General features: G+C 39.9%; 4 protein-coding genes across 5 annotated transcripts; 3 read left to right on the forward strand and 1 right to left on the reverse strand.

Annotated features, from left to right (window-relative positions):
• The first annotated feature begins 545 nt into the window (after positions 1-545).
• On the forward strand, positions 546-1,345 carry LOC108658375 (uncharacterized). Its single transcript, XM_018111038.3, has one exon. It carries the CDS (start codon positions 602-604, stop codon positions 1,223-1,225), a length of 624 nt encoding a protein of 207 aa, XP_017966527.1. The 5' UTR covers positions 546-601; the 3' UTR covers positions 1,226-1,345.
• A 4,055-nt stretch (positions 1,346-5,400) lies between these two features.
• On the forward strand, positions 5,401-7,886 carry LOC108649420 (mitochondrial sodium/calcium exchanger protein). Its single transcript, XM_030385239.2, has 7 exons — positions 5,401-5,715; positions 5,781-5,998; positions 6,050-6,456; positions 6,513-6,842; positions 6,910-7,272; positions 7,352-7,422; positions 7,585-7,886. The coding sequence occupies exons 1-7, from the start codon at positions 5,623-5,625 to the stop codon at positions 7,828-7,830; spliced, it is 1,728 nt and encodes a 575-aa protein (XP_030241099.1). The 5' UTR covers positions 5,401-5,622; the 3' UTR covers positions 7,831-7,886.
• LOC115562971 (uncharacterized) lies at positions 7,887-9,886 on the forward strand. Its single transcript, XM_030385227.2, has one exon. The coding sequence runs from the start codon at positions 7,952-7,954 to the stop codon at positions 9,863-9,865; it is 1,914 nt and encodes a 637-aa protein (XP_030241087.1). The 5' UTR covers positions 7,887-7,951; the 3' UTR covers positions 9,866-9,886.
• Positions 9,887-14,862: 4,976 nt separating this feature from the next.
• Positions 14,863-16,064, reverse strand: LOC108658601 (uncharacterized). Of its 2 annotated transcripts, none has more exons than XM_018111262.2 (4): positions 15,936-16,064; positions 15,661-15,855; positions 15,428-15,589; positions 14,863-15,372 (listed from the first exon to the last, which is right to left on the reverse strand). In XM_018111262.2, exons 1-4 carry the CDS (start codon positions 15,978-15,980, stop codon positions 15,103-15,105), a joined length of 672 nt encoding a protein of 223 aa, XP_017966751.1. In that variant the 5' UTR covers positions 15,981-16,064; the 3' UTR covers positions 14,863-15,102. The 2 variants fall into 2 exon arrangements, with proteins under 2 accessions (XP_017966751.1, XP_089114680.1); XM_089258554.1 differs by having other exon boundaries at positions 15,661-15,880; positions 15,936-16,057.
• Positions 16,065-16,872: the final 808 nt, after the last annotated feature.

Consider the following 16,872-nt stretch of genomic DNA (forward strand, 5'->3'; position numbering starts at 1 on the left):
AGTTACAGAGAGCTATAAGTTCTTTGCCTACTAGCTATACTCACACTCTGAGAACAAACTCAGAGAGCAACCGTTGGCGTCGGTTCTATGACGAGTTCGTTCGTGATCAGTCTAAAATACTCGCTCTAGCTATTTCCCGACGGTAGGGTTATGTTAAATGAAGCCAAAAGTCTGTTATGTCACACTCTGTTACTCATTTTTGTTCGAATGCTACTTCTGAAGATTGGAGCTAACATTTTCAGTTTTGTATTTCATCTCGTTTAGTTTTCTTTCTCTCTTCGCCTAAGTCTGTTCTGTTTCTCTCCCATATCCTCGATCTTCTGTCGTTTCTTGTCTATATCTACTCTCATCTTTCCATATACTGTCTTGCCTCATCTCAATCCAAATTCTCTTGTATTTCTTAACCTATCTGGTTTCGTCATCTCATTTCATCTCTAGGAGTCACGTCAATTTGAGCTTTTGTCAGCTTCACATTTCAAGCTTCTCTCTTCTAGCATTATATGTCAGATTTGTGTTCAGTATGTACTCCTTCCTAAACATGTCACATAACTATTCCAAATAGATTAATAGATCCTCTCAAATCATATTCTTCTAAACAATCATGTCTAGAGTAGCTGCAAAGGACATCGAGGGTAGTCCCGCTAAGAACTATTTGCCGCCATTCGTCGCTGTCTACGAGGAGCATACGGAGATCGAGGCCACGGCCAAGAAGCAGACGCTGACATCCATGGCCATCATCAAGGGTGGGCAGAGGACGAGCCGCGCTAGCGAGGAGGTGGGGAGTGGCTTTTGGGTAGCCGTCAGTGGCTATCGGCTGGAGTGCGCCGCTCTGGTCTATCGCTTCTTTCTCGATATCGGGTACATTGTGGACAAGAGCTTCACGAGCTCGGATCTGATGTATCTGAAGTACTACTGCCTGATGGACTGCGAGATGGCGCTCAGCTACGATGGCCAGAAGATCGGCTACGGTGCCGATATACTCGTCAGCGTGAAGCCAGAGAGTCCCGTGTTCCAGATCCGCATCGAGTCCACAAATGCTGCCTTTATCGAGGACTCTGCAGTGAGCCAATCGGCAGCTTGTGTCATCGATGTCGAAGCTATTGATAACCAGGCCCAGCCTCAGCCAAAGAAGAAGCCCAGCGCCCCAGGCAAGCGCGGAAAATTCAATTTGCTGCAATGGCTAAAGCATAAAATCTCGTATATATTCTATCTGAATGAAACTTAGGTTCAGTTCGGTTTAATTATTGAATAATAGGAACGCGGAATGTCCAGTTTAGTTTAGAAATTTCCATATTCCCGATTACAGAATTTTTAATTACAATAAATCAATTTAAATAATATGTAATTTTTCAATTTTATCAAATTGTCATTATGCGTAATTAATTCCTATGCACAAATGCATTTTGCTCTCGCATTGCGCCCACTTCAGCTCCGATTGCCGATGCGATTACGCAGGACACGATGGGGGCAGAGGCGGAGGCGGAGCTGTGTGGGCGTGCGTTTGTTTTGTCAGAAATAATGCGCTGCTTAATTATTATATTTGTAATTTATTTGCGCCAGCGCTTTATCAGATCCAAATGCTAAAAACTACGCATTGCCGCTTTAATCCCACATTAATCCCGCACAAAACTGCATCAGCATCAAGAGCAGCATCAACAGCAGCAGCAGCAGCAGCGGCAGCAGCGGGGACTGCAAAAAAGGACAAAATTGAAATGACAGTAACAAACAACAAAAGCAATTCAAATGCAGCGCATAGAATGCATAATTAATTTTTATTTTGATGACAACGTCAACATCCTCCGTCTCACTATCTCTCTCTCTCTGTCTCTCATTGCAATTATGTGCACATTGCCCAACACTGGCAATGCATACACGCTGTGTGGCTAACCAGGTGCATGTTACGCCTCATTTGCGATATAATTATTTCTTGAATGCACAATAATTCTAAATAGTCTGTTTGCTCTGATTGATTGATTGACTGATGCGTTAGGCAACACTTATATAGGTCTAACAAGTGAATATTTATCTTCGTAATAACCTTTTACCTTCACTGTAAATAAATATATTGTATAATTTCTCTTAAAGAAAAAAAATGTTATGTTACAAAAAAAAAAAAAAAAAATAAATAAAAATAAAAAATAAATAAATAAATAAATAAAAAAATAAAAAATAAAATAAAAACATCTCATCAAATATGGTTGGTTGAATGTCTCAGAAAAATAAAAAAATATATAATAAAAATGATTAAAAAATAAAAGTAAATAAATAAAAAATAAAGACATTTTTAAAACTTGTTAGAAAAACTACATATTGTTTAAAAAATAAAAATATATTTATTTTCATTATTTTTTATTATAAATTTGAAAAAGAAATATTTATATATGTATATGTATTTATTATTTTATTAATTAATTTGTTCATTGCAAAAAAAAATGTATCTCTCCCTATTTTTATATAAACTTTATTAACATGATCAGACGAATGTCGTAATCTTATGACAAAGTGCTGCGTTTATCAACACTAATCAAGATATATGTTACGACTTAATTTGCATAACGAATCCTTCGTTCATCAGATTAAAAGTCTTCCTTAGAAGTCTAAGCCAAAGCAAAACATGTATGAATAGGACTTTTAATCCGCTAATAACGTTAGCCAGCACTGCCATAATATGCATTGATCAACACTAATACTAACTGTTCCAGAAAAGTCTGTCTCGATTAGGCAATATATATATATATATACATATGTATGTATAGCCTATCTATTTCTATGTACATTTGTAGGTTTCACATAGAGTTTGAATTGGTTTTGGTTTCATTGTATCACTCGCACACACTCAAGCACACACATACAAATTAACCTCATTGTCGGTAAAAATGTTGAAATGGTCAATTTGTTAAATAAATTGTGCGATTTTTATGAAAGCATTAAATATTTGTTGTTTGGCAGCATTTGAGGCCATTTGTGCTGTGATGCCAGGATGCTGCTGGGATATTTGCAATGGGTAAATAACATAAAATTAAAATTCTTTTGTTTGTCATTTCAGAGTTTTGTTTTTGTTTTTTAATGTCCATAGAAGCAGCGGGGGATGGCGGGGCATTTGCGTTAACAGATACAAATCCGTTTTATTTGTATTTCGTATTTAGTTTTTGTGTGTGTTTTTTTTATATGTATTATTTTTATTATGGCCAGCATATTTGGGCTTCGCGCTTCCACAATTATCCGGCTGTCACCAATTACCGAACGCTCCCCCTCCCCCTCGCCTGCTGATGATTTTGCAGCTGGGAAATCCTCTGAAAATTATTGCATTCATTAAATTTTAAACAAAGGTGATTAGATTTTATAATTCGCTCACACCTCTCTCTCGCCCACCCATTTTTGCCAATTGCATTCGGCGTACAGTTGTGCTCATTATTTATTTAGAACAATTGCAATAAAAGTATTTAGTATTTCGTATTTAGTATTTAGTATTTGGCATTGTATTTAGCTTTCAGTTGTTCCTTTATTTATTAGTCGGTTGCATTTTATTTGTCATATCGTAACGTGGGATCAACAATTTGCTCCATTGTTGTTGCCTGTTGCCTGTTGGTTGTTTGTTGTTGTTGTTGTTGGTTGTTACAACAATTAATTTATTTTTCCAAAAATTCTATTTGCATGCTTTTTATTTGTCGGGTTTAATTAATTTCCACCTGCCTCCCGATATATAGTGCATGTATGTATATCTCACCTGTATATGGCTGCATTACTTTTATATTATATCTAGCCGACGTTATTGTACAACTTCTTTGTTAGGGTTTGTTTTTCGATAATCGCCTAATTATTCAATACCAGCATAAAATATTTGAATTATTATCAATTAAATCAGCACACGAATTTTTGTTTTTAAAATGCCTGTACACAATTTTCTAAGATATATGAAAAAATATTTGTAATAAAAGGTTTTTATATTCAACTTTTAATTTTAGTTACTACAAATTATTTTTTCATATGTAATTTAATAATTTGTGTTTACTAAATTTAAACTTGCTTTTAATATTATATATTTTTGTTTCGCCTGATATTAAAATTTTAATGAAAATTTTGATGTAGTTGCAGGCGAACAGAAATGGTAAGATGCAAAATTTTTTTTTTCGCAGTACAGTAACAGTGTACTGTCAACCTGCTGTTATTTTACGACATATTTCTGTTTACTAGCAGTGAGTGTCTGCTCGTCTAAAACTCACACTCAGACAACAAACTCAGCGGGCCACCGATAGCGTTGGCTTTATAACGAGCTCTTTCGCGATGGGTTTGAGTCAATTGTCCCCGAGTTGATTTGAATTGTGTTGACTGTGTGCTTAGCAGCACTTTTGAAAATTATTTTTACAAGAAGAAGAACGATAAAATAAAAAGTAATTATAAAAAAATGTAAAATAGGAATTGCAAATATTTTTTAATATTAAATTTTGTTTTTATTTTTTTTCGCCTTAGCTTAAAATGTAATGGAAATTTTGATGAAGTTCCAGGCGAACAGAAATGGTAAGCTGCAAAGTTTCATTTAACAGTACAGTAACAGTGTACTGTCAACCTGCTGTTATTGTACGACATTTTTCTGTTTACTAGCAGTGAGTGTCTGTTCGTCTAAACTCACACTCTAACAAAAAAACTCAGCGGGCCACCGATATTGTCGGCTTTATAACGAGCTCTTTCGCGATCGGTTTTTTTTTCGATCTGGTTGTCCCCGACCATTTGGTTGTGTTTGTATGTATGAACATATACATACATATGTATTGGTTCTATGCGACAATTCTGTTGACTGTAAGCAGAGAGGGACAGACCATTATTTTTACAAGATATTTGTTTGCTTAAAATTGAAGAAAAAAAAAATGTAAATATATACCCTGATTTCCCATTTTCAATGGGTTCAGGCCCTGAACTTCAGGGTATAAATAGTATTTTGTTTTTGCAATATTAAATTTTGTTTTTAAATTTTAATGGAAATTTTGATGTAGTTGCAGGCGAACAGAAATGGTAAGCTGCAAAAGTTTTACTTAACAGTACAGCAACAGTGTACTGTCAATGAGCTAACATATTTCGGTTCATTAGCAGTGTCTGCTCGTCTTCAACGAATTGCAATTTACCCACACTCTGACAAAACCGCTATCGCGATAGCGTCGGCTTTATAACGATCTCTTTCGTGATCGGTTTGTGTCCACTGTCCCCGACCATTTTGTTATGTTTATATGTATGTATATGTATTGGTTTTATGCGTGAATTGTGTTGACTGCGCTTAACTCAAATCTAACTAGCACTGTTTACTCAGCTGCTCATTTCTTTTCGCCTGGTACCCCTGGAAATATAATTATAAGTTGCTGGCCCCAATGGGCCATACCCTAGAAAAGTTAATCATATATACATATAATCTCATATTTTCCAAATACTTGAAACATAACTCTACAACTGGACAGTATAGTAGGTACACATTTAACATTGAAAATGTCTCTAGAATAGGAAGAATACACTTAAAGAAAGATTATAGTATATGTGAAGAGGGATTCTAGGAAGAGTCGTTAGATAATATCTCCCAGCCCCAAACAACCTTCTTCAGTGTGGTATTAATTTGATGTAATAAAAGTAGAGAGAATGGGCATTGACCATTTCGAATGCTTCAATGCGACAAATCAAACATCGCTTCGCCTCAGAAGGCATCTAACCTTCGCGCAGCCGCTAGTGCCGGTGAGTCTTCGCCCAAATGATATTTAAATGATTTTCTTATCAGAGATGTGTCTTCGTATTTGCAGGATAGCTGTGAGAGAATCGTCTTTCTGGACAGACAGGACCGCTGCAAGTATGCAAACACGAATCCGTCGTGCTTAAGCCAGGTGTTCCTGTTCAACTACAACGCCATCTTCTACTGCAAATGCGATGCGGACGATCTGCTGGGCTTGGCGTGCACCGTCTGGCTGCTGCTCGAGTGCGTGCTCATCTTCTGGGTCATCTACTTTACGACCATTCACTAGTGAGTATTCCAGCCGAGCAGTGCGTGATCGATAACTGAATATCGTTTCAGTTTTGTGCCAGCTCTCACAGTCATAGCGCGCATGCTAAATATGAACGAATATGTGGCCGGCGAGACCATACTGACCTTTGGCAACAATGCTCCGTCGATTTTCAGCAGCGTGCTTGGTTTGAAAAATAAGTCGCGTCACGGCTACTCCGATACGATGTCGATTAATCTATTTATGGGCGTCTTTGCCACATCGCTTATCATGTGGGTGCGGCCCTTGGCCATCGATAGCAGCTACTTTCTGCGAGCCATGGGCTTCGTCTTGCTCTATGTGACCTTTGTGGACTTTACGATTTATTTCACCAGAGGCTATATAACGATTGGGTGGGCCGTGGCCCTATCCCTCATATGCCCCATTTATATTGCCATTGTACTTATCGATCAGTGTTTGCAAAATCGCAGGGATCGAGGTAAGCTGTCCACTAAAAGAGTTCCCGCATAATCGTCTAATCCTCTTCATGTCCAGCACTGAGTACGTCTATACGAAATACTGCGGAGCTCGATCCCGAGTACATAACCCATGTGAGAACGAGCTCGGCAACCAACACGGTACAACGGTCAGCCAATGATAAAATATTCTTACAGTTCTTTAGAAGCTTGGACACCTTGGACAGAAGCCGGTTCTCCAGCCCGTGGGCGTTCTGCAAGCTGTGGGCCTTGGTTAAGGTGGTGCCAATGATTCTCTTGCGCCTCTTTATACCCGAAATTTATACGGATCAATCAGCTCACTCCTACTCAAAGCTGCTCATGTGCATTCAGATAACCCTAACGCCCACTCTCACCATGGCATTCATTGGTTCGTATTTGGTGTATTTCCTGCATTCGGCAGCGATCTCTTGACGTACCCCCTTCGTCTGGCTTAGCTGAGAAATTTGATAAATTGTCCGACAGGAAGGTCCTTGTGCTCATGGTCTGTGTTGTGGCTCTACTGCCCTTATCGATAGCAGCTTTATTCTATTCGCGCACGGATACGGTGCCCAGGTGGTACAAGTCCATGGAGGCATTGAATCTCATGGGCTGCCTGCTGGTTCTCTTTGTGATGACCAAGGAGCTGAATTGCTTGCTGGAGGCCGTGGGCATTATCGTGAAACGCAGTCACACCTTCATTGGCTGCACCCTCTACACCTGGGGCTCTGGATGGTCGGATCTTCTGCTCAATTTGAGCCTGGCTCGTAGAGGCCTGCCGCGCATGGCCTTCTCGGCTTGCTATGGCTCCATTATCTTCTGTAAGCCAACTATCGCAACTATCGCAACTATCGCAACTATCGCAACCATCGATCAATGTCTACAAATGTCTCTTTTCAGCCATCTTTTCGTCCGTTTGCATACCATACCTTTTCTCTGCCATAGAGCCAAGCCCAACAGGAAACAACTATGTAAGTATGATATTCCTCATTCCTCAAGATGGAGTATCAATCACTTCGAGTAATATATGACTCAATTTCTCTTAATCTTATCCGAAATGCAGTCTGTGTGATCGATATTCTGTCTTCCATTCGTGCTTAATATTATTATAATGCATTCGATTCGCAATCTAGGTCACCAAGGGCACTGTGGGCGACACGGCCTCTACCTTTCTTATCATAAGTCTGGGGTTGACAATTCTGTATGCGGTTTCAACCAATTTTATGCTGCGTCGCACGGGCGCATTGGTGGGCATAACCATGTATGTGTTGTTCCTGATATTTTGCGTCCTCACCGAGTTTGAGGTGATCCATGCGTATGGAACCGATCACACCAAGGATCACGACCACTACGATGAGAGCTATAGCACTAGAGTCTGAGTTCAGGAATGAGTTCACTGTGAATTTGCAATCAGTTGAAATTAAATCAGACTAAAGAGTACATCTGTTTTTTTTTTATTATTCTTTATTTTTTGTTTTGGGTTTTAATATCTGCCTTATAATGATACAATGGAAGCGCATTGGATGGGGAGTCAAGCAACATCGCCGCATCTACCTAGTGGCCTTGCTGTTGTGCGTTTTGGTCTACTATGTCATCAGCAATCGAAGTAGCGAAGATGACCAGCAATCAATCTATCAACCTATCGAGGAGGGGTATTTTGTGAATACCTCGGGCTGTCGCATGTTCGCCCTCAACCCTTGGCCAGCGGCATTATCCTCGTACTTCCAGCCACTGGACCCATACAAATGCAGTAAACCAGCCATTTTCATAGCCAAAACGATACGGAACAAGAACTACCTAGTGCAAACTATGTCGGATGACCAAGTGCTTAGCCTCTTCCCGGTCAATAAAGTCTCGGATGTTGTCTGCACATACAAGACAGTTGAGCGCCTTGATGATCTCACCAATAAATATGGCCAGGAAACTACTTTTCGGCTAAGCAGTCAGATGATCCAAGTCAAGGTGGATGGATCGACTACATTGAGAATTTGGTGCGTCGATAGCAACAATCGGACGATTTATCGCGATGTGCATTTCTTTCTGCATGTTGCAAATCGTCAAAAGGATCGACTCAAGTCCTCGTCCGCAGATCGTCTATCGGTGTTGGTAATTGGCATCGATTCGATCTCACATATGCACTATCTACGCTCTATGGATCAGCTGTCCGCCTACATCAAAACGCTGCCCCACGTGGAGTTCTGGGGCTATAACAGCGTGGGGGCCGACTGGTACACCAACTTGATGCCGCTCCTGAGCGGACTGAGTGTCAAAGAGCTGAAGGCAACCCGCTGCAATCGCTCAAAAAGCTACGATGATTGCGGCTTGCTCTGGAAGCACTTCAAGGCGGCTGGCTACAATACGACCTATGCCGAAGACATGATTGGAACCAGCTTTGGCTTTCGCCAACAGCCCACGGACTTTTATCTGCGACCCGTGATGCGAGAGGTGCATAATCACACGGGCTACGCCATAAATAAGCTAGATGCCATCTCTTGTACTGGGAGTCGCAGGTATTCCGATATTCTGCTCGAGTTCCTCTACAAGCTGACACCCCACATCAGGCGCGTTCCCAGCTTCTCGTTCTTTTGGCAGTCGCAGGGCGTGCACGACTATCTGAACTATGCCCCGTTGCTGGACGAGAAATATCTTCAGTTATTTCAACACTTGACCCAGAATGGGATACTCAACAGGACTCTGGTGCTTCTGATGTCGGATCATGGAATGCGCAGCAGCTCGTATAGCAGCACCTATCAGGGCATGCTCGAAGAGTCGCAGCCCCTACTAATAGCTATATATCCCAAATGGCTAGAGCAGGCCTACCCCCTAGCTGTTTCGAATCTGCGACGTAATCATCGTAGTCTCGTCACGAGCTTCGACCTGCACGCGACTCTCAAGGACCTGACTAACTTGGAGCTGCTCCGCGATGCAAACATTGAGAGCCAGATGATGAAGCTTGCAGCACTGGGTCGAAATATGGCCCGAGGTATCAGTCTATTCCTGCCGATACCAGAAACACGAAGTTGTCCAATGGCCGGCATTCCCACACCTTATTGCCTCTGCCATACCTCAACGCTGTTAGCTCCCGACGACGAAAGAGCCCTGATGGCAGCTGAATTTGTCGTGAAACAAATCAACCGCGTTGTAGAAAATGAAGCACATTGCAGCCAACTGATGTTGAGCGCAGTGAAGGCGGCGCATGTGCTAAGCCGGGAATGGGATGACTACGGGTTCGATGTTCAGGTTCGAGTAGAAACACTGCCAGGCAAGGGACTCTTTGAGGCAACCACCCGATTTCTTGGAAGCTCAATAGACCTGAATGGCCCCATTCTACGGGCCAACAAACATGGCAATGAATCCGACTGTGTGCATAACAAAGACATTGAATTATTTTGCTTTTGCGTAAAACCAAATTAGCTTTAATTTTAATCAATTTAATATCTAAATAATATGTGACAAAATAGACTTTGATCTACTAAGAGTAAAACTAGTATGAGATTTCGTTGCCTAGGAGAAATTGGGTAAATTCACTTTTATAAAACATATCTAAATCCAATTCTATTGTGTATCTACATATTCGTACATAGGACAACGTTGTTTACTAGCTTTTATACATTTTTGTCTTGAGCAGAGATGCGTCACGCATTATACTATGCTAATACGCCCCTATTCTGATTGATCCACATTGAAATCGAGTCGAGTTCATAGGCACTGCTGATAAAGGCAATTACAACAAAGCATTTGTTAGCTATCACCCGGACGAGCTTGTGCCTAACAGTCGAACCCTGCTCCATAAACGAGCTACACACATTTTCATTTCGATTTCCATTTCCATTCCGATTTTCTGTTTCGGTTTCTGCTTTGGCTTTCGTGACGGTCCCTCAGCGAAACAAGCTCTGCGTTAGCTCAATTTGACGAACTGATAAATGTCAAATGGTTTATGACACTCGGCTTTCAATTCTGACTTCATCGAGTTTTGTTTTTTTTTTTGTATACCCTAAACTGCTTGGATCGGGCTAAATATGTAAGGGGTATATTGGTTTTGTTAAAGGGTATGTAACCATGGGAAAAGGTTGTTTCATATGTATGGACCTCATCTACTATAATTTTGATAGTTGTAATCATATATCAATAAGAGTTATTTCAATGTTTTGAATGAAGTGGGATAGATCATTCTCAGCTGTTTCAGTAATGATATATGAAATGCCGAGAAAGTACACTCAGATCTACGATTAAATCTATTCCATATGTTCTTACTTTCTCTCTCTCTCTCTCTAATAATAATTGCGATCAGAATTTCTTACAGCTGATAATGTTATACACATTGCCAAAATCGATTTTCTGACAATCTAGAGCAGTGCGCTCTTCCACTGCCCGATGATATCAGATAGAGTATCGTATCTTGTCTATGAAAAACAAACGACATTTGTATGGTGAGCTCTGTCATAGATTTTGCGTGGTGCTCATGCTGGCTCTGTTTATGAGTATTTTTATATTTATTGTCTCTGAATATGTTTTGTTGATGCTTTTTGTTTGGATTTGAATTTATGATTTTGGGCTTTCGTCTCTTTTTGATTTTTATATAGGTTATAATTTCCGATTGTGAGCCATAAATATTATTGTTTGCTTGGAATGGTTCAATACCGGATCGCCGCACACTAAAAGTGTTACAGACATCTGCGGTTATTAATGGAATCGACTTAAGAGCAAGCAACAAAAAGCCTTTTGTTGAGTTCGCTAAATACGAATGAAAACGAAAGTCTTTAATTACCTGTTGTTGAATAAAAGATGTAATTATAATATTGCATATATGGTATTTCCAAGAAACTTTTACTAAATAAAATAAATGCATATAACAGAGTTTGAGTACTGGAAAGTTATGTTATTTGATGATTTGGCTCAATTCCGTTTCGTATGTTTAACAGGCTCCACTTTTAATTGTTGTTTCAATAAAAAACAAGGGATGTAAAAAACAAATAAATAAAATGCGTAAAAATCCTTTACATGAATCAACAATAGCTGCTGGCATTGGGATTGCCCGCAGCGGATAATTTGCGTCAAAATGTCAGTTTATTTGAAAAGCGAGTGGCCCAAGTCGCGAGCGATGAGAGACGTGCAATTGAATTAAAATTAAAATATATAGCGCAAAGGCTGACAAATAAAAATTGCATTCGTTATAATTTTCAATTTATTTACGAGCTGCATGCGTGTGTGTGTGTGAGTGTGTGTGTGTGTGGGTGGGTGGGTCGTCATTCAGTGTTGCAACAAAAATTATAAATTTAAAAAAATAATTAAAAACCATTTGGCTGGTGCACCGCGGATGCCAATGCCAATGCCAAATGCCGGGGTTCAGTTTATTCAGTTTGTCCACGGCACACAACTCGCTTTCAATTAATGTGCAAAATGTCCTAAAATGAACGCATTTCTCACTGATTGTTGGCGATTGTCAGGCGGCTCGCTGCGTACAAATTGGAATGCGTCCGCGACACGTGATCCCCGGGTGAGCCGCACGGTGCCAATTCCGAGTGTCAGTCGAGAGCCCACAGTGCATAGCTGCGTTTATTCTTTTTGTTTCGTTAAATACGGGGATAAAAGTATATGAAATTAAGCAATGGACTGTTCCAGCTGCCAACGGCCAACTGCCAACGTTGCCAGTCAGCTCTTTCAAGTTTATTCAAGTTGTCACATGAGATTTTAATACATTAAGCGAGCATCGAGACTCTCGCATGGCGTATACAGAACTCTTCCATAAACAATTTTGCATTTAGCAATTCTACAACTGTAAATTGATAATCAAAATAGTGCATGCCAATGTATTTCAAATTTCTAAATATATCCATCACAGCTAAAGTCGTGTAGGCCTTATCGCCTAGTCGACATCAGCGTAGCATTTCCAAGTGCTCTCGATTGTAAATTCAGCTGTCTGGGGGCCGCAGCGTCAATGTCCAAGTATAAATCTCAAATTGGGCAAACAGGTAATCACTCAAATCGCCCTGATTTGGCTCAGATTGCCAGTGCCATAAATAGTTGTCAATGGCTGGACGACGGGTGTGTGCGAATGGCTCATAAATTAATTCAATCAATGTCAGAAAGAAATTGTTATTTCACATCTGAGTGCGGCCGTAAATTGCCAGCCGTGTCGATCTTATCGCTAATCGATGTGTATGTCGGGCAGGTGGGTCGCCCAGCGAAGGGGTTGCAGCCATCAGCCATCAGCCATCAGCCTGCGACTATTCGTGGCCCATAAATTAGGACTAAACTAATTTCTCGTATATATTTTATGGGCGCATCTAATTGTCCCAGCGATAAGCATTTGTTGAGCATGCTCTCTGCTGTGTGAGTGAGTGTATTCATTGCCTTTAGATGAGTACTCTTCGATGTATTCATTGCTCAGCGAAGTCAATCAAAGATTCATCTGTCAGCTGACAAATGATTTTAAAATCCCTTGCGCAAAGCTGCATCACTTAGCCCAGAGCCCAGGAGTCAAGCTACTGCTACTACAAGTACTGACATTGGACACTGAATGAAAACAGAGAAAAAGAGAGCAAGAGAGAGGGGCATTGAGAGAGAGAGAGAGAGAAACACACACATTCCATAGATATCGGATGCGGGAAACAGACACTTTAAATGCTTGCGATATTGTCAATCAAAATTCAATCGAAGCCATGAATCATGACAGCCAGAGGATGGTTATGCTGATGATGGCTTCAAGAGCGACTCTCATTCAACACTGATGGATGGATAGATGGATGGATGGCTGCCTCGTTGCCTCGTTGCTTTGCCTGTCTCACTGGCTGCAGTTCGAAAAAATTGAAATCGCTCAAACAGTGAATGCGTGTTGAATGTTGTTGCCGCCTGCGCCTCTCCCCTGCCTCCTCCTCGCCCCATCAAGTGGCAGGCACTTGTCGTTTGAGTAGCACTGGCAAAAAGCATTTAGCATTGGCATCCTGTAGCCAGCCTCATGCTACATGTCACATGCCACACGAGATCCTCATGCGAGTGTCGAGTACATTGGGCTCCTCCTGAACCTCATCATCATCATCGTCATCAGCGGCAGCAGCAGCAGCAACATCATCATCTCGAACGTCGCCATCGTCATCAGTCAATGTCATTGAGATAGTTTTGACATTTTTATGAGCAAATGATAAGACCCACTCGCTCAGCTGGGTGCTCGTCTGATGGCCAATGTTTGACACTTGCCAGCCCCATTCGCAATTCACAATTCGCATTCCACCACCACCACCACAACCTCTCTTAGCCACACGAGTTGTAGACAGTTTTTATTTTATTAGCGCTTATTGTGTGCATTTGAAATTTATGACTTCGAATGGCTTGATTATCTACGTATACGTTATTTTTTGTTATTTTAAATTTAACGCTGACAGAATACAGCCCTATCTTGCAGTATTGCCACAGCTATCTATCATGATGGGCAGCCCCAGACATGGTATTTAATGACCTCATTAAACATTAGACAGTTTAAATGGCAAAGTGGGATCCCCCTGCCCCACAAAGGCTGAAAGTTAGTATATAAATAGATTTTGGTGTACCATATTATAAACAGATGAAAGTTATATCTTAACTAGTCTCCTAAACTGCTTAATTGATGATATATGTATTTAAAGTTCCCACAAGGGAATTTCGTTAAAAAATTATGCACACATTGCTTCATATAAATAAATTGTTTTGCTCAATTGTCAGCATCAAAGCATTCAGCATCTAAATATCCTGGCTGACCCAAGCCATTGGGTAATAAATTGTGTAAATGATTTCCTGATATTATAGAATTCACTAAATAGAAAAATAAACGAATGGGATTTTTGGAAGCCAGCATTAATAATTGCAGCGCATTGTTGCTGCTGGCCAATGGCGAAAATTCAGCTTTGCCTACTAATGCTGACTTCCGCTTCCGCTTGAAAGTTCAAAGTATGTTTCCGCTTGCTCTTTTTATGCTCGCCGTCTCCCACTCTCTGTATTTCTCGCTCTCCTGCGCTCTCCTTCTCTCTCTTCTGCTCATTTTCCATCACAACTAGCTGTGAAATTCGTTATCGCTGCATTTGCAAACAAACACAAAAGTAAAATTAAAATTTCCGTAAAATATTGCAGCAGAAAAAAAATGCATTCATACATACATATATGTATTTATGCTTGTATATATAGTGAAAAAAAAAAACTTACAAATCAGACAAATAAATTTGCAAATAAATACCCATACGCGAAATATTTGACATTTATTAATTAAAAATGGGCGCAAAATTTATATTAATTTTATTCAAATTGTCAACGGCAACAAAGGAAGCTAATTTCAATTTATTTTATTTGTCTCTCTCAGGTTTGTCAGGCGCCCATTTGTTGCCCCTCGCCGCCCTTCGGACTCCCCCTTTCGAACTGCCACAAAAAGAGCATAGATAAAATTGACATTTCTAAAAATTTATTTACAAATACATAAATATCTGAATTGTTTTTATCTGTTTATCTGTCGCTGTATAAATCACACGTATTAACAGAACAACAGTTCTTTATCAGAAACATTTAGCTAAAAATTAAGTATCATTTATAAATAGTGAGTTGGTGCTCTGAAATTCACATTGAGGAGTGAATGGGTGAAACTGAGTAGCTTTAGCTATCTCTATCTATATCTCTTTCTATATCTTTCACTCATCCCTTCTGTACACAATTCCTCTACATATTAGATAGCTATATTTCCTAATTATAAGCCTCGTGTAAAGCAGTAATGCGACGAGCTCTATGCCCAGTGCTAGCCAGATGAGCAGCTTGGATAGCTGATGCACCCCTTGGAATGCATCGTAGACGACAGACTCACATCCGCGAGTAACTAGAACGCCTTGGCGATAGCACACGGCAGGCACCTTGCGCAAGTAGTCCAGGTAAGTTCGAGGACCGCTCAAGCCGCAACAGCCCAGCTGGGAAAAGCAGCGCATGCTAGAAGAGTATTCTCCAAAGGGAAAGCCCACATACCTTGGCCTGCAGGTCCAGCCACTTGGGATCATCGTTCTCAAAGTAATCCTGCCAGTATTGCAGAAGCAAGTGGTGTGCGTCGTCTCTACTGATGAGTGGTTGCAGCTGCACCACACATAGCGCATATGTGCGGTGCATGCCATATATCAGCAGAGGCACATACTGTGGGTGGGTTGATGGAACAGCCATTCAAGCAGATATACTCTTATTTACATGTGTGTGTGCCTATTTACCAACACAGACAGCCACTCAGACACCATGTACATCGCACTAACACTCAAGTATATCAGTAGCATTTCCAGCACTATCATGGACGTCAATGATATGTACACTTTGATCACATTGAATTTCATCTGCTGAAACAAACTCGGTTCCTCATAGTCCAATATGCTGGGCAGAGTTACGCGGACTGTTACCACAACGATGCACTTTAGGAGAAGTCAGCGATTAGAGCTTTGGGACTTGTAAATTCATAAATATTATTATTATTGTTGCAAAATATTCTTACTCCGAGTACAACTACTAGGGAATAGTTTACAGCGGCTTTGATCATGTTTTTAAAACGAAACTATTTTATTTAAGATTACGATAATTTCACCAAAATTTTGACGCACGTTGCTAAGTTTATTATGCTTACAATCTGGTGGTTCGACACGATTCGGCGCTGGATTAGGTTTTGCCTATTCCGATAATGAAATAAGGAATCGAGATCTGGTCTCTAGTTATGGCGATATGATATGAAGCCGGAACTAGAGCATGATAAAAAGTGAATTTTTAAATACTTTATATTTAGAGATATTTATGGAAAAATTAGCAATCCTTTGCAGACAGACTCTGCATATGATCACATGTACTCTACGATCTAGAATTCTATCTGAGATTTAAAGAACCTTTTCAAGCTATCAACTCTGTGAATCGAATATGATTGTCAGATCTTATATACATCATCACATATATCACTCGATATCAAACGTCAATCAATAATGTGAATATAACTGTTTTGGTTGTTCAACATGCTTGACATAGTGGAATCTGCAGATATTATTGTCAAGTGCATGTAAATAGATTTTTATTCCCATACGATTATTTATTATAAATGTAGAGCTGAATTTTAATTTTATTTATTTTCATTTTTTGCACTTTATTTTATTTTATTTTATTTTATTTTTTGTGTGAGCAAATTTGCATTGTTGATTTATGGGATTTGTTATATTTGACAGTTGCTATTGTTGTTGTTGTTGTGTCAATGGCATTTTATTAGAGTCGCATTGTGTGTGTCTGTGTCGCGTGTTTTGCGGGCCCCTATTCTATAATCGGCTTTCTATATTAATTTAAATTTTATTTTTGGCATTTTATTATAATTACTCTTGATAAATGTAAATAGTCATCGTTAGCAAGAGCATTGTTATTATTTGTTATAGTTTTGTTGTTGCAACTGAGTTGCT

This window comes from Drosophila navojoa, chromosome 3 (assembly GCF_054131105.1).
Source record: "Drosophila navojoa isolate 15081-1374.11 chromosome 3, UAZ_NAV_1.0, whole genome shotgun sequence".
NCBI lineage: Eukaryota > Metazoa > Arthropoda > Insecta > Diptera > Drosophilidae > Drosophila > Drosophila navojoa.

Bases quoted from the DNA above. Each gene is read 5' to 3' on its own strand.
- LOC108658375 (XM_018111038.3), top strand. From the start codon at position 602: ATGTCTAGAGTAGCTGCAAAGGACATCGAGGGTAGTCCCGCTAAGAAC.
- LOC108649420 (XM_030385239.2), top strand. From the start codon at position 5,623: ATGGGCATTGACCATTTCGAATGCTTCAATGCGACAAATCAAACATCG. The intron at 6,457-6,512 runs GTAAGCTGTCCA...CTTCATGTCCAG, and splicing joins GCAAAATCGCAGGGATCGAG to CACTGAGTACGTCTATACGA. The intron at 6,843-6,909 runs GTTCGTATTTGG...CGTCTGGCTTAG, and splicing joins TCTCACCATGGCATTCATTG to CTGAGAAATTTGATAAATTG.
- LOC115562971 (XM_030385227.2), top strand. From the start codon at position 7,952: ATGATACAATGGAAGCGCATTGGATGGGGAGTCAAGCAACATCGCCGC.
- LOC108658601 (XM_018111262.2), bottom strand. From the start codon at position 15,980: ATGATCAAAGCCGCTGTAAACTATTCCCTAGTAGTTGTACTCGGA. The intron at 15,856-15,935 runs GTAAGAATATTT...CTTCTCCTAAAG, and splicing joins CCCTAGTAGTTGTACTCGGA to TGCATCGTTGTGGTAACAGT. The intron at 15,373-15,427 runs GTATGTGGGCTT...TGCTTTTCCCAG, and splicing joins GGCTGGACCTGCAGGCCAAG to CTGGGCTGTTGCGGCTTGAG.